Below are 13,520 nucleotides of genomic sequence, written 5' to 3'. Positions count from 1 at the left end.
ACTATACTGTTTTCAATAAATTATTTGTATTTGTATGTTGTATTTGTTTTCTATGTATTTAAGTATTTGTATATTCTATAAGTATGTCGTTGTCTGAGTACCCACAATACAAGCCTTTTTGACTTACCGTAGGACTTAGTCAATTTGTGTAAGAATTTCCCTTTATTATTTATTTGTATTAAAAAAAATTGAGCTGGACCCCTATTTTGCTTGGTTTGTATGAAAGCTTCTTCAAAAGTGGTGTTATGGCCCTAGAAATCAAATGTCACGAGTATATTGAGGTTGGCGGAGACTACGAGTAAGTACGTAGAGAAATAAAAAATATTGACGAAATCTTATGCCCTCAAAGGTATGTTCATATTATAAGGGTAGTAATTTATTTTCATGTGAACATAATAAATACGTATTTTGAAATTTTTGACATCATCGTATTATGTCTGTTGGTAAATCACTTTATAATTTGCCGTCACAGAATGATTGCTAGTTATTTTTCGTGTTTTTTTCTAATATAACAATATTATTACATTTTGAAAGTAAAATATGAATAGCAAATCCTTGCCCAAACCGTTTACATCCGCTAGAGTTTGTTGTATTTACTAGCGGCCAACTAGCGGCTATAGAAGCTTACAAGCTGACGTGTTTTTTTTGCACTTTTTAGGGTTCCGTAGCCAAATGGCAAAAAACGGAACCCTTATAGATTCGTCATGTCCGTCTGTCTGTCCGATTATGTCACAGCCACTTTTTTCCGAAACTATAAGAGCTATACTGTTCAAACTTGGTAAGTAGATGTATTCTATGAACCGCATTAAGATTTTTACACAAAAATAGAAAAAAAAAACAATAAATTTTTGGGGCTCCCCATACTTGGAACTGAAACTCAAAAAATCTTTTTCCATCAAACCCATACATGTGGGGTATCTATGGATAGGTCTTCAAAAATGATATTTAGGTTTCTAATATCATTTTTTTCTAAACTGAATAGTTTGCGCGATAGACACTTCCAAAGTGGAAAAATGTGTGTCCCCCCCCTGTAACTTCTAAAATAACAGAATTAAAAATCGAAAAAAAAATATGATAGGAGTATACATTACCATGCAAACTTCTACCGAAAATTGGTTTGAACGAGATCTAGTAAGTAGTTTTTTTAACACGCATAAATGGTACGGAACCCTTCATGGGCGAGTCCGACTCGCACTTGGCCGCTTTTTTAATGATAACGTACTTTACTACTTTCAATATATCAATACCTATTCGATTAATCTTTCATGAGTTTTCTACATCGGCTTATACGTTCAGTTTAGGTACAATCAGCCTTAGAGAGAGGTGATCCCCCTGCTTTAACTCTCATGGTGCAATATTGTGTAGAATTCTGACAGCTGTCATAATTTGACGTTTCAGGGATAGTAAACATTTTTTTGACTGTACATATTATTGTCAATCATTAACTCTTATTTAACTGAAAAATTTCAAAAGTCAGTTCCCGTGAACGAAATTACTCGACGAACTATTCAAACTATACACATATAACAATGAAATGGCAAAATACCGCCTAAAATGAAGTCTTCTAAAATCATTGCCTTACTTAAGCCTGAAAAACCCGACGACAGAGCAGACAGCTACCGGCCCATTGCCCTACTCAGCGTTATTTATAAATTACTGGAACGTCTGATCTACAACCGAATATCGGAAACTATCCTTTCGAAAATCCCAAACGAACAAGCTGGTTTTAGGCCGAAACGGAACTGTTGCGACCAGGTCCTCGCCCTTACTACATATATAGAAGCTGGTTTCCAATCAGGAACAAAGTCTTCTGCAGTCTTCATAGATCTCACGGCTGCATACGACACCGTCTGGCGTCAAGGCCTGCTCTATAAACTATTAAAAGCTGTTCCGTGTCTTAAGATATTTAGAGTGATCGAAGATTCTCTCACAAACAGATCATTCCAAGTACATCTGGGCCAACATCCCAGTAAAACGAGGGTTTTGAATAATGGTCTACCCCAGGGATCTGTGCTCGCTCCCCTGCTCTTCAACCTCTACATCCACGACTTACCTGTCACGACCTCACGTATATTCGCCTATGCTAATGACCTAGCCTTAGTAGCGCAGAACAAATCCACGGAAACAACAGAAGCCATTTTGGAAAAAGACCTAAAGGCCATGGATGACTACTTCCAGCACTGGCGCCTACGTCCAAATGCAAATAAGACAGAGGTCTGTTGCTTCCATTTGTCGAACAGGTTAGCGAAAAAAGAATTAAAAGTGAAATTTAGAGGGACACTTTTGCGCCATAATTTCTGCCCAAAATATCTTGGTATAACCCTAGACAGGAGCCTGACGTATAAAAACCACCTTAGCAAGTTGGCTGGAAAATTGAAGACCAGGAATAACATAGTCCAAAAGCTAACAGGAACTTCATGGGGTGCCAGCGCTGCTTGTTTAAAGACGTCCGCTATGGCCCTCGTATTCTCAACGGCGGAATACTGTGCCCCCGTGTGGATGAACAGTGCACATGTGGCCGGTGTGGATGTTGAGCTTAACAGTACAATGAGAATAATCACGGGCTGCATCTCGCCAACGCCTTTGTATTGGCTGCCGGTCCTTAGTAACATAGCACCACCGGACATCCGGAGACAGAAATGCCTAATACGAGAGGTCACAAAAATTTCTGATAATTCTTCACTGCCGATACATAACGACCTGAGCAGTCTTCAAAACACCCGACTCAAGTCTCGAAACCCACCGGCCAAAATCTTTCACACCCACAACCCATCACATCAGGACGACCAAGCGTGGATGAGAGCATGGGAGGCTCAGCACAGTGTAGACAACACCATTTTTGAGTTAGACCCAGGGAAACGGCCTCAAGGGTTCACGGAAAGCCGAGAAATATGGTGCAGACTTAACCGCCTCAGAACTGGCTTCGGTAACTGTGCGTACCTCTGGCACAAGTGGGGGTGGAGCGAGTCGGCGGCGTGCGAATGCGGACACCCAGAGCAGACGGTGCAGCACATGGTATTCGAGTGCCCCGTCACGAAATACAACGGACCAGCTGAGGATTTTAAACACCTGACAAAAGATGCGAGTATTTATCTGCAGAAATGTAAATTTTGAATTAAGTTTTTTATATGTATGTAACCAGTGTGTAAACGCCATACGATAAATAAATAATGAAATAACAAAAATAACACAGACAAAAGAGAGCAAACACATTCGCACGTTCAAATTGCGAACATGAGTCATGACATAAACAATTTTGCAATTTGTTTGAAATGGAGGGAGATGTAAGAAGAACACTCACGGCTTGGCCACGACATCTCGCGTCGACAGCAGCGGTGAGCAACGGCCATAGGGTAGAGTGGAATGGAACACAGAGACCCGACTTTTCGTGCCTTTTGTTGAAAACGAGACTAGATAGTATAAAATATAAAATATATAATTTTAGACCAAAGGTTTATAATATATGAAAGTCATTACAATGATACCGGTAACAATTATTTATCACCCCAGAAAAATCCCTGATAATTTCTCACTTCTAAATGTCCACATAAAAATTACCCTATCTTTGTTTTCACGAATAATGTATAATGGTGCAAGATGCATGTAACTGCGTCGAAATATCGGGAGCTCCATAAAAACAATATAAAAGGTAATCACGGTTTATAACCCGGTCCATTTAAGTCTAGTGAAACTAACCGTGAATCATTCAAAACTAAAGGTATAATGGTGGTTGCAAGTAAAAAAAAACATGTCAAAATGTATTTTCAATATTTTATTTTGGCGTGTCTCTAGAAATTTAAGGATTATTTTTTTGCCTGGTATCACTAGGAAACGTCATAATTCCACGCAATACCATGGTTTACAATAAGTCTATGCAGGGGGGGTCACCTCTCTCTGCAGCTGACTGTACATAATAAAACTCGTAGCAACACGGCAATATTGCAGCGTAACAAAGAGACCAATTCAAACGCACAATAACATCAGAATGATGTCATTTAGGCGTCGTGCGTCTTGCTCATGCCAATACATGTACGGACTAGTACGAGCGAAATGCACAATAACTAAATGAGATTATTTGGATGTTTTGAATTGGCGTGAAAATGGCAGCGTTTTAATTCCGATTCCGGAATATTTTTCAACCATGTTGATGTTTGAAGTAGCAATTCGCACTCCAGTCGATGACGTCCGACCCTCGGCGCCAGAATAAATTTCAAAATTTAACAACTTACCTTACTTAGGCATGCGATCTTTGCTATACGCGTTTATGACAAGTCTTATACACTTTTGATCTTTGTTGTGTTTTATGTCAGTCAGTTTGCTAAATTTCCTGTTTGTTTTTTATATAATATTAATAAAATAAGTACCTATTTGAATGCGTGTTTTCATCATCATACGTCATACAGTCCGCCGTTAGCTATCAGCATTATTGCTATGGCGATGTCACGGGCACTTCCACTGTTAATTTCCTTGATAAAATGAGTCACGGGTTGAATGTTTTTGTCGCGGCGGTAATGGTGCGGCAACAAAGTCACTCATTTTTTCAGGGAAATTGATAGTGACAATGGCCGCGTCAACACTGCGGCAGTAATGTCGCAACAGCAATGCAGCTGCAGTTGCTATCCAAATGTCACCTTTAGTCCGTCGTATTCGCACAATTCAGATAGGTACTAAATCAAAAATCAGACACAGACACATCGACATTTTAATATATTATACGTTTCTCGTTTAGCGTGCCGTCAATACACATTCTGAAGGCGGATAGTGAACGCGAATGTGTGAACGCAGTAAAAGCGCCCGTTAATATTCGTACGAATGTGTATTTGTGGAACAACATGTAGCTAAAGACTGGAAAGTAAAAACTTATGTTTTAAACCGGAATATAAAAAAAGAATATAAAAATAAATTTAAATTGAATATAAACACTAAGGATTTGGTGTATGAATTGTTGATAACGTCATGAAGTCTAAGAATTAAGGTAAATTTATTTGTTGATTAACTTTTTCATATGAGTGAACGATACACAGATTATACAAATACAGCTTAAACTTGACCAATTGTTTATCATAAATTATTAATGTGTCACCCATCCGCTGCTGAGCGGATGACTGATAATGATATTAACCTTCATGAAAAATATTTAAAGACTCGATGCCAGTAGTCAAGCATAGTTAGCATTAAAATATACAAAACGTAATTATTTAGTGACCTGATTTAACAAAATATGATGGTGGACTTATGTAGGTGTATTATTTGTTTAATCACTATTCTGGTCAGAGGAGGTGAGTGATGATAAGCGTGTGATCCCTATAATATTACTAGAATCCTTGATTAACTATAGTATCGCCAAAGTTTGGTAATTAAATAAAAAAGACTGACAAACCAGATACAACGCCGCAAGATTCGTAACTTTTGTATGGATTTTGACATTTTAGTTATTTGCGTATGAAAACTCCCTTCTCCTTTTCTAAGAAAACGTTTCGAAAAATTTCTAAACGTAAAATTGTACTTGATTGACCTCAGTTTAGACACAAAAGTATCTATATTTAAGGCATAAGTAATAAAGCATTTTGGGAATGTTCCTTTTTAATAGCGCCATCTATTATAGAGTTAGCATTTTTTAACCTTCTATAAGAGCTCATTAGATGGTGTCCCTTAATAATAATATTCTTAAAAAGGCTTATTGGCCTTTGAAATAGTTGTACCTAGAGTCTTAATAAGATCCGTTTGTTGGATTATTTATATTTTTCCGTATCTAACAATGGTACTTTTTTAATGTCTTCTGACTCACAATCGTTTTTCGGTTTACACCTTAATATATTAATAGTTATAAATTGACTTTCAGGTGAATCCCTCCAATGTTGGTCATGTTCTTCTATCTATGAGCCGGGCTGTGACGATCCGTTTAAGCCCAACGATCTTACGGCGGGAGCAGAGTATTTTCTGTTCGACTGCAACCACAATTATATAAATGGAAGTATGGAGGACCAGGAACTCATGGAACATGTATTCGGTACTGACGCAAAACCCTATTGCAGAAAAACAGTTCGTCAAGGTAAGGTTAATCCTGTTATCAGTATATGGATCAGAAACCAAACTGGAGTGAGCTCTCTATTTTAGATTAGTCTATTTCTGGTCCCAATGTCGGCCGGACGTTATTTAGAATTGAAAATATTGAAAATTAACTATTACAAATTGAGTCGTAAACTGTAACCGTCCGTTACGGTTTACGGCCCAATTTGTAATGGTTAATTTTCAATATGGTCAATTCTAAATAACGTTCGGCCAATACTGTCTGGTGCGTTGCCGCCCGAAGGTCGTAGCCAAGCTGACCATCGTTTATTGACGAACGTCAAACCTAAAGTAAAAAAAATATCGATATGGTAGATGCGAACGAAAAGTACATGATCCATTGAATCGTAAATCATAAGTAAATTATTTATTTGCGTGAATAGGGTCAGGGGGCCAATTTTTTTTATTTCGATCGCTTGATTTCGTCCATGGAAAATTTGTGGAAAACGGGAATTGATGTTTTTGAAATACGAGCAATAGAAGTTAGGAATCTAGTGGTAATGTGTGTAATGATCACTCGTTTTCAATTCTATAAGTAGAATATAAATGCCTAGCAGTGGAGTGGAGATATATTAAAGGGAGCCAATCGTAACCGTGTACTGGAAATTCAAAATCGGCTTCCAGATAACAGTTGTGAAATGTTTCAATGATTCTCCTAACTCAACAGTCCACAAACACTATACAAATATTAGACCTGATTCTGACATAGAAATGCGTTAGTAGCCTAGCGGTCAGAGCATGCGAGTATCAATCCGAAGGTTGCGGGTGCAAACCCCGGCTCGTACCAATGAGTTTTTCGGAGCTTGTATACGGTTTAACATTTGATATTTACCAGTCTCTTTTCGGTGGAGGAAAACACCAGACTAATATCAATAAGGCCTAGTTTCCCCCCTGGGTTGAAAAATCTCTCTGAAGGTACTCGCTTTCGTAAAATTAGTGCCTACGCCGATTCTCGAGATTAGTTGCCAAGCGGACCCCAGGTTCTCATGAGCCGTGGCAATAAACCGGGACAAATGCTAGAAAGAAGAAAGCCATTAATGTAGTGTTTTCTTAAATATATGAAATGTCATAGCATAAGGTCAGGTGGCAACTTATTAAATATTCCCACACACATTACAGTGTTTTTTTTTAAAGCAGTTTTTTTTGTTTTCCAACTACAAATCTTTTACAACTTCCGTTATTTCTATAGTATCTATATGTCACCAGTTGTAATAACTAATTCAGGGTGTTGTCTAACAAAGTTGGCTATTTCAAAAACATACAAGCAAGGAAATGGCAGAACTATGCTTAAAAACATCGGTGACTGGAGACGTCCAATCCACAGATTACACAGATACATTTTTTTGGTATCGCAATATTCTTATCATATCTATCCCATTACCCCAGACCAAGATTCTATATCTGAGAATTGATTTGACATATCCATAGTAAGTAGACATAGCATTTTTGCGATCCGACGTTCTACGCAATCTATTCTACAGACGATCTAATCTATTTTTCACCACACCAACTGGTAAAGGCCCTCTTGGTGTTCAAAAAACGAATGAGAAAGTTGCATTTTATCCACATGTGGGACAAAGTAATCCGATGCACATTTTGAGCTGTTTCCTTTAGTTACCTAGTTGAATTGACTTTTCAATGATGATTTTGAATTATATTTTTTTATTACGTTTATTTGGATTTGATTTGATTTTATTTGTATTTCATAGTTAGTAGTTTCCTCGCGTTGGTGTGGTGATATATGTTGTGTTTCACTCGGAGGCAAAGTTTGTTTAACCCTCGTGCCTTGAAACCCTTGCAACGCTTAAGATTCCACTTCTCAAACCACTCGCTATGCTCGTGGTTCATTTTTGGAATCTTTCGCTTGCTCTGGTATCACGCATGCGCTGGTGGCACGAGCGGTTCAACAACAACTTTGCCCCCTTGTAAAACAAATAACTATAGTCATGTGCATACATTTTCAATTACATATTTTATTTACAGTATATGGGATAACCATCGTTCATCGCGGATGCTCTTTCGGTGACTTTTCTAAGGACTGTTCAAATGGCCACAGCACCTGCGATAGCACAGCCTGCTACGAAGACGGCTGCAACGCGTCCACAATCCTCAGCCGAATTACCTTGCTGTTTACACCTATTATTACATTATCACTCTTGTGTTAAATTAAAATACATTCCAATAAGCCGCAGACACTAAACAAAATTAAAGAAAGCAAGTAAAATTCCTATAGTAAATAAGTTAATGGTCGATATATCAAACATACTTACCAGAGCCTGAGCTTTAGTAAAATAGGGCTGTCATATAGTAGGTGCCAAATTAAGTATGAAACCTAAGTGATGTTATGTTGCTTTTATTTATTCGTATGGCATTTACAGAGTCGCTTAATTATAAATTATAATACAATATCTAAGTTCTTCACCCATTGGGCAGCGTTTGTATCAGGTGAGTGAAGATCTAGGGCCTCTCCAATTTCCGTATCGGGCAATTATGTGTAATGTGGTGTATAGTCTGCACTGGGGCCCCGCAGTCGCATGATGCTGGTGAGTCTTGCCAACCACACTTAAACAAGTAGTCCGCACAGCGTCCATGTTGGATACGGAGTCTGTCTAATTGGCATCATTCCTTCCTAGATGCTGAAAAGCCATACGGCTTTCTGGTAGGGTCGTACCTACGATATTTAGGCTGGGCTTTGGCAGGTTGGATTTCCACTCATCTTTCCAAGTGTCTTTTATATTGAATCCGCCTTGCGTCAGGTTTTGAGCGGAGGAGGAGAGGTTTTGATAGGGCGGGTGTCGAGACTTCAGACGATGCTGTGGTAGATTAAGGAATTCCTGGCGGATCGGCAGATTCGGGTCGCTGTGAATTTTGTTCGCTTCTTTTACCAGTGCCAGTAGACGACAGTCTAAGATGAGGTGGAGGGATGTGGCTTAGGGCTGGGAGCCATTGTATGGGTGTGGATTTGACCGTACCTGAGATACATCTCATAGTATTACGCAGTTGCACATCAACTTTCTCTGTGTGAGCACTATTGAGCCAGACTGGTGCGCAGTATTCGCCAGCAGAAAGCTCAGCCCAGTTGTACGAAGAACGTCCGCTTTTGCACCCTAAGTAATGCCAGTTAATTTGTGGAGTATTTTGTTCCGAGTCCCAAGTTTTTTGCTCAGCTTTTGAAGGTGGGGGCCGAAAGTAAGTGAGCGGTCCAGGGTCACACAAAGATATTTAGGGTGCGGGTTGAAAGGTAATATTTCACCATCAAATGCTACCGTTGGGATAGAAGCAGCTTGTTTGTTGTTGAGGTCGCGTCGAAACTTTCGTTTTGCTGGCATTAGGAACAAGACGCCATTTCTTAAAGTATTCATTTAGAGAACCTTAATCTTTGTTGAGCTGTTCTTCAGATACCTCGAATGTCTTGTGCTGGTGCGCAATGGTGATATCATCGGCATACACACATTTCCTAGAGACTGTTTTGGGTAGGTCATAAGTATATAGATTAAAGAGCAATGGCGCCAGCGTGGATCCCTGTGGTAACCCATTGTTTAAGGTTCTAAGGCGACTCTGTTTATCTCCTAGATGGACTACAAGTTCCCTGTTCCTCAGCATATTGTCAATCAGTCTAACAATTTTACGACACGCGACAGCTTTCATCAACTTATAGTAAAGTGCCTGTTTCTATACGGTATCGTAGGCTGCACTTAAGTCAATAAAAGCAGCTACGGTTTTCAAGTTCTTCTGGTAGCCAGATTCTATGTGCGTTGTGAGAGACAGCACTTGATCCGTGCAGTTACGTCCAGTTCTAACCCCTGCTTGTTCGACGGGGACTATGCGATCAATGAGAGGGGTGATCCTATTCGAAATTAGTTTTTCCAGGAGCTTGAATAATGCACTAAGTAATGCGATAGGTCTATAGCTTTTCGAGTCTTCGGCTGGTTTATCGGGTTTTAAGATGGCTATTATCTTGGCATGTTTAAAGCCTGGTGGCAGCGTGTTTCTTTCTAATATGTCCGTGTTGAAAGCAACCAACCGCTTGCGGCAGTTGGCGCCTAAGTTCTTAATTAATTCATTGTAAACGCCATCTTCTCCTGCAGCTTTGCCCAAGTTATGTTGCTGTTTTACTAGAACAATTTTTATTATTCTTTGACCGTTGACCGTTGACGTTAAACTAAGTACATTTCAATACATTTAAATAACAGCAGTACTCTTACTACTCTGTCTGTACGGTTTGCTTTTTTTAATATTCTGGTTTTTATAAGAACTAGATTACTGCAAACAACGTTAAAAATGGAAAAAAAAATGCGCCGTAAACAGACGCCTAGCATACAAATTTGGCAAGATTAAACGCAAAAATCTAAACGATAGGATACAGATTTCCTTTATCATTTCGTTCCCAAAATTTCGTTACGATTAATTAAGTTTTGGAGGAGGAAAATGTCGAGAACGAAACCTCGATTTCTGAAATTTTTACTCGTACACAGGATTTTTCGCCTAAGCTGCAGTTGTCCATATCGCACTTGGAGCCGCCCCCGTCAGCGCGACGGAGATATTTAGGCACCTAAAATTCTCAAATCAGGGCTCTGCTAGTATTTCCTCTTAAGAAATAAAATATGAAATCAATTTAGTCTAGTACGAGTAAATGCTTTTACTATCGATTTAAACTTAAAAAAATAAAACCCAGTCACGGAAAAACCCGACAAATTTCAATAGAGAGTAAGTACATAATAGAAGGTGGGGAGGGTGGATCCCTAGGGCACACTTCATTTTAAATTTAACCAAACGTGATACACTTTTTTACGCTTGGAACACTCATTTATTCGTTCCTAACTTCACTTTCTGTCATGGCGCTCTTTCGAAAAAGTCAGCGGTTTGAAAATGGCGGACGGTGAAAGAATTACTGCGTATTATATTAAATCTTCGGTAGGTTGTAACTGGATTTATTTAATAAAATGAGATGGAAATGCTGTTAGTGAGTATGCTTATTTTATTTAATGTTTATTGAAGTGTTGATTAACACAAGATTCAAGTACGGCACGTTTTATAATCTCACTATGTATGGGGAGACTTTGTTATTTTTGGGGGAGATATGATTCCAGGATCATGTCACCCCAAACCCTAAAACTGTACCTTGCAATCAATTAATATCACAAATACTTATTTTCTTTTCTTTAGGAAACCATGCTGTAAAAGTATACGACCAGAGAAACACTGATTTAAACTTTGAATACTTTTGACTCATTATTGTTTACTAAACCGAGATTTAATTTGATACCTATAACTTTAAACATTATCATTATAGGTAACTAAGGTCTAACAAAAATAATCTTAAGTCTTTGCGTATACTACTTGTTTACTTCTTAGACGGCCCGGCAACGGCCGCAGTCCAGATGCTAAGAAATTGTTCACTATTCATCCTTTGTTTACCTTGTCGTCATGTTAAAAATGAAGTTACAAAAATCTTGGAATACAAATAAATAAATACCTTAGTAAAAACGTAATAATAAATAAGTGCCAGCACGGATTCCAGAAGGGTAAAAGTACTGACACACTCTTAGCGAGTTTCACTGACGAAGTTAACACCTACTTGGCTAATAAAAAAGTAGTCGTGGCAGTGTTTTTCGATTTTAGTAAAGCGTTTGATACCTTAGAGACCAGCACAGTACCTTACAGGCCATGAGTGAGTGTGGGGTGAGAGAGCCGCTGAATCAATGGTTCCGCGACTACCTTACCGGACGCTCGTATCGTGTGCAGGTGGGCTCGGCGCTCAGCGACGAGCGACAGGTGTCGTGTGGCGTGCCGCAGGGCTCCTATACTGGACCCGTGAGTTATCTGATGCACGTGAATAGCCTGTGCGGCGTACTGCGGCACTGCTCAGCGCACATGTTCGCCGACGACCTATGCATATTGCGCGCAGGCAATGCGAGCGAGCTGCCCGACACCTGCCGCTTGGTACAACAAGACGTCAATGCTGTAGTTCGTTGGTCGCATGATAATGGTATTGTGCTTAATGCTGAGAAAACCAAGCTATTATTAATTCGATCTCCCTACTTAAAAATGCCTAACCCGTCAAATCCTATTACAACCCATGATTTTTCTTGTATGCATAATAACTTATTAGACTGCCACTGTAACCCCATCTCACGTGTTAACTGTGTAACGTATTTAGGTCTCAAAGTAGACGAACACTTTTCTTGGACGCACCATGTAGATTTTATTTATAACAAACTCAGAGTTTTATTAGGAAAATTTTATTATCTAAGATTTAAAGTTCCTTTGCATATCCTAAAGTATTTATATGTATCATTAGTTGAATCTATAATTGGTTATGCTCTTGACTGTTACGGATTGACAACTAAAACTAACTTAAACAAATTAGAAAGTATGCAAGTAAGATTCCTAAAACTGTTAGTTAGTAATAAAACTAAAGATAAAAATAAAAAAGATTATAGAAATTTGTTCAAAATTTGTAACATTCTTCCGGTAAGCCTTAAGCATAAATATTTAATAGTGTTTAATAATCATGGCAGTCGAGAGCACACCCAGTTACACCGTAACGATGTTTGTGGAACCAGGTCGGTGTCTGCGGGCAAGTTTGTCGTACCGAGGGTCTCTAATTATTACGGCGATAGGTGCCTCCATAAACGCCTACCCTATATATTTAACAGCCTGCCCTCTGACATCAGACAGGAAGACAATAAAGTTAAGTTTGGTAAAAAGCTGCGTAGTTACCTTGTAAACTGCATAAAATAATTATTGAGCATATAGAAACGAATCTCATTGTAATATAAATATAAATATAAGAGAGTAGAGACTGCACGATCCCACAATCAAACCGTGTAAACTGTTTTGTGGGACTCCGTACCTGTTTGAGATGTATGATTTTATGTTAATAATAAATAAATAAATAATAAATAAATGAGACTATTCAACAGTGAAAAAAAAAGGAAAAAAAAAAAAAAAAAAAAAAAAGTGTAAATTGATTGGTACGTGTTGAAAATTATATGTAAGGACGGTTAATCCTGACCCACCGTGATACAGTTCTTACTAGTACGGGGGTCAGATGACACTTACTTGCCTGTTGGTTTTGTACCATTGAAATTATGTAAGTAAAACAATGTAAGTAAGTAGTATAAGCACCTTTATTAACTCAATAAAATATCTTTATTTTTATCTTATCTTTAAATTGAACGTTTTACACACAAGGGATTTTACCTGGTCGACAAACAACACTCACAACGATGCTTGGTTTTCGGTTAAATTTACTAATGACTGGGTTCTATGTGGATGAGATCCTTCAGCCATCGTCCCGATTGAAATTGCGATGATTTTTTTTCAATGGCTTTCCGACCTTTTATACTATAGAAGCGACAATCTGTAGAAAGGATTTTAGGATTATGCATCTCAAACACCGTCCTCGAAATGTGCGCGGTAAATTTAAAATCTTAATTATTCGCGAT

At 38.5% G+C, this 13,520-nt stretch overlaps 1 protein-coding gene across 1 annotated transcript; it reads left to right on the top strand.

Moving 5' to 3' along the window:
- The first annotated feature begins 4,953 nt into the window (after positions 1-4,953).
- LOC133533837 (uncharacterized) lies at positions 4,954-12,992 on the top strand. The gene is made up of 3 exons (XM_061872895.1): positions 4,954-5,279; positions 5,843-6,052; positions 8,053-12,992. The coding sequence occupies exon 3, from the start codon at positions 11,737-11,739 to the stop codon at positions 12,811-12,813; it is 1,077 nt and encodes a 358-aa protein (XP_061728879.1). The 5' UTR covers positions 4,954-5,279; positions 5,843-6,052; positions 8,053-11,736; the 3' UTR covers positions 12,814-12,992.
- The last annotated feature ends 528 nt before the right edge of the window (positions 12,993-13,520 follow it).

This window comes from Cydia pomonella, unplaced genomic scaffold (assembly GCF_033807575.1).
Source record: "Cydia pomonella isolate Wapato2018A unplaced genomic scaffold, ilCydPomo1 PGA_scaffold_207, whole genome shotgun sequence".
Classification (NCBI taxonomy): domain Eukaryota; kingdom Metazoa; phylum Arthropoda; class Insecta; order Lepidoptera; family Tortricidae; genus Cydia; species Cydia pomonella.
The sequence above is the reverse complement of the archived record's forward strand: the minus strand, read 5'-3'. Positions and strand labels throughout refer to the sequence as shown.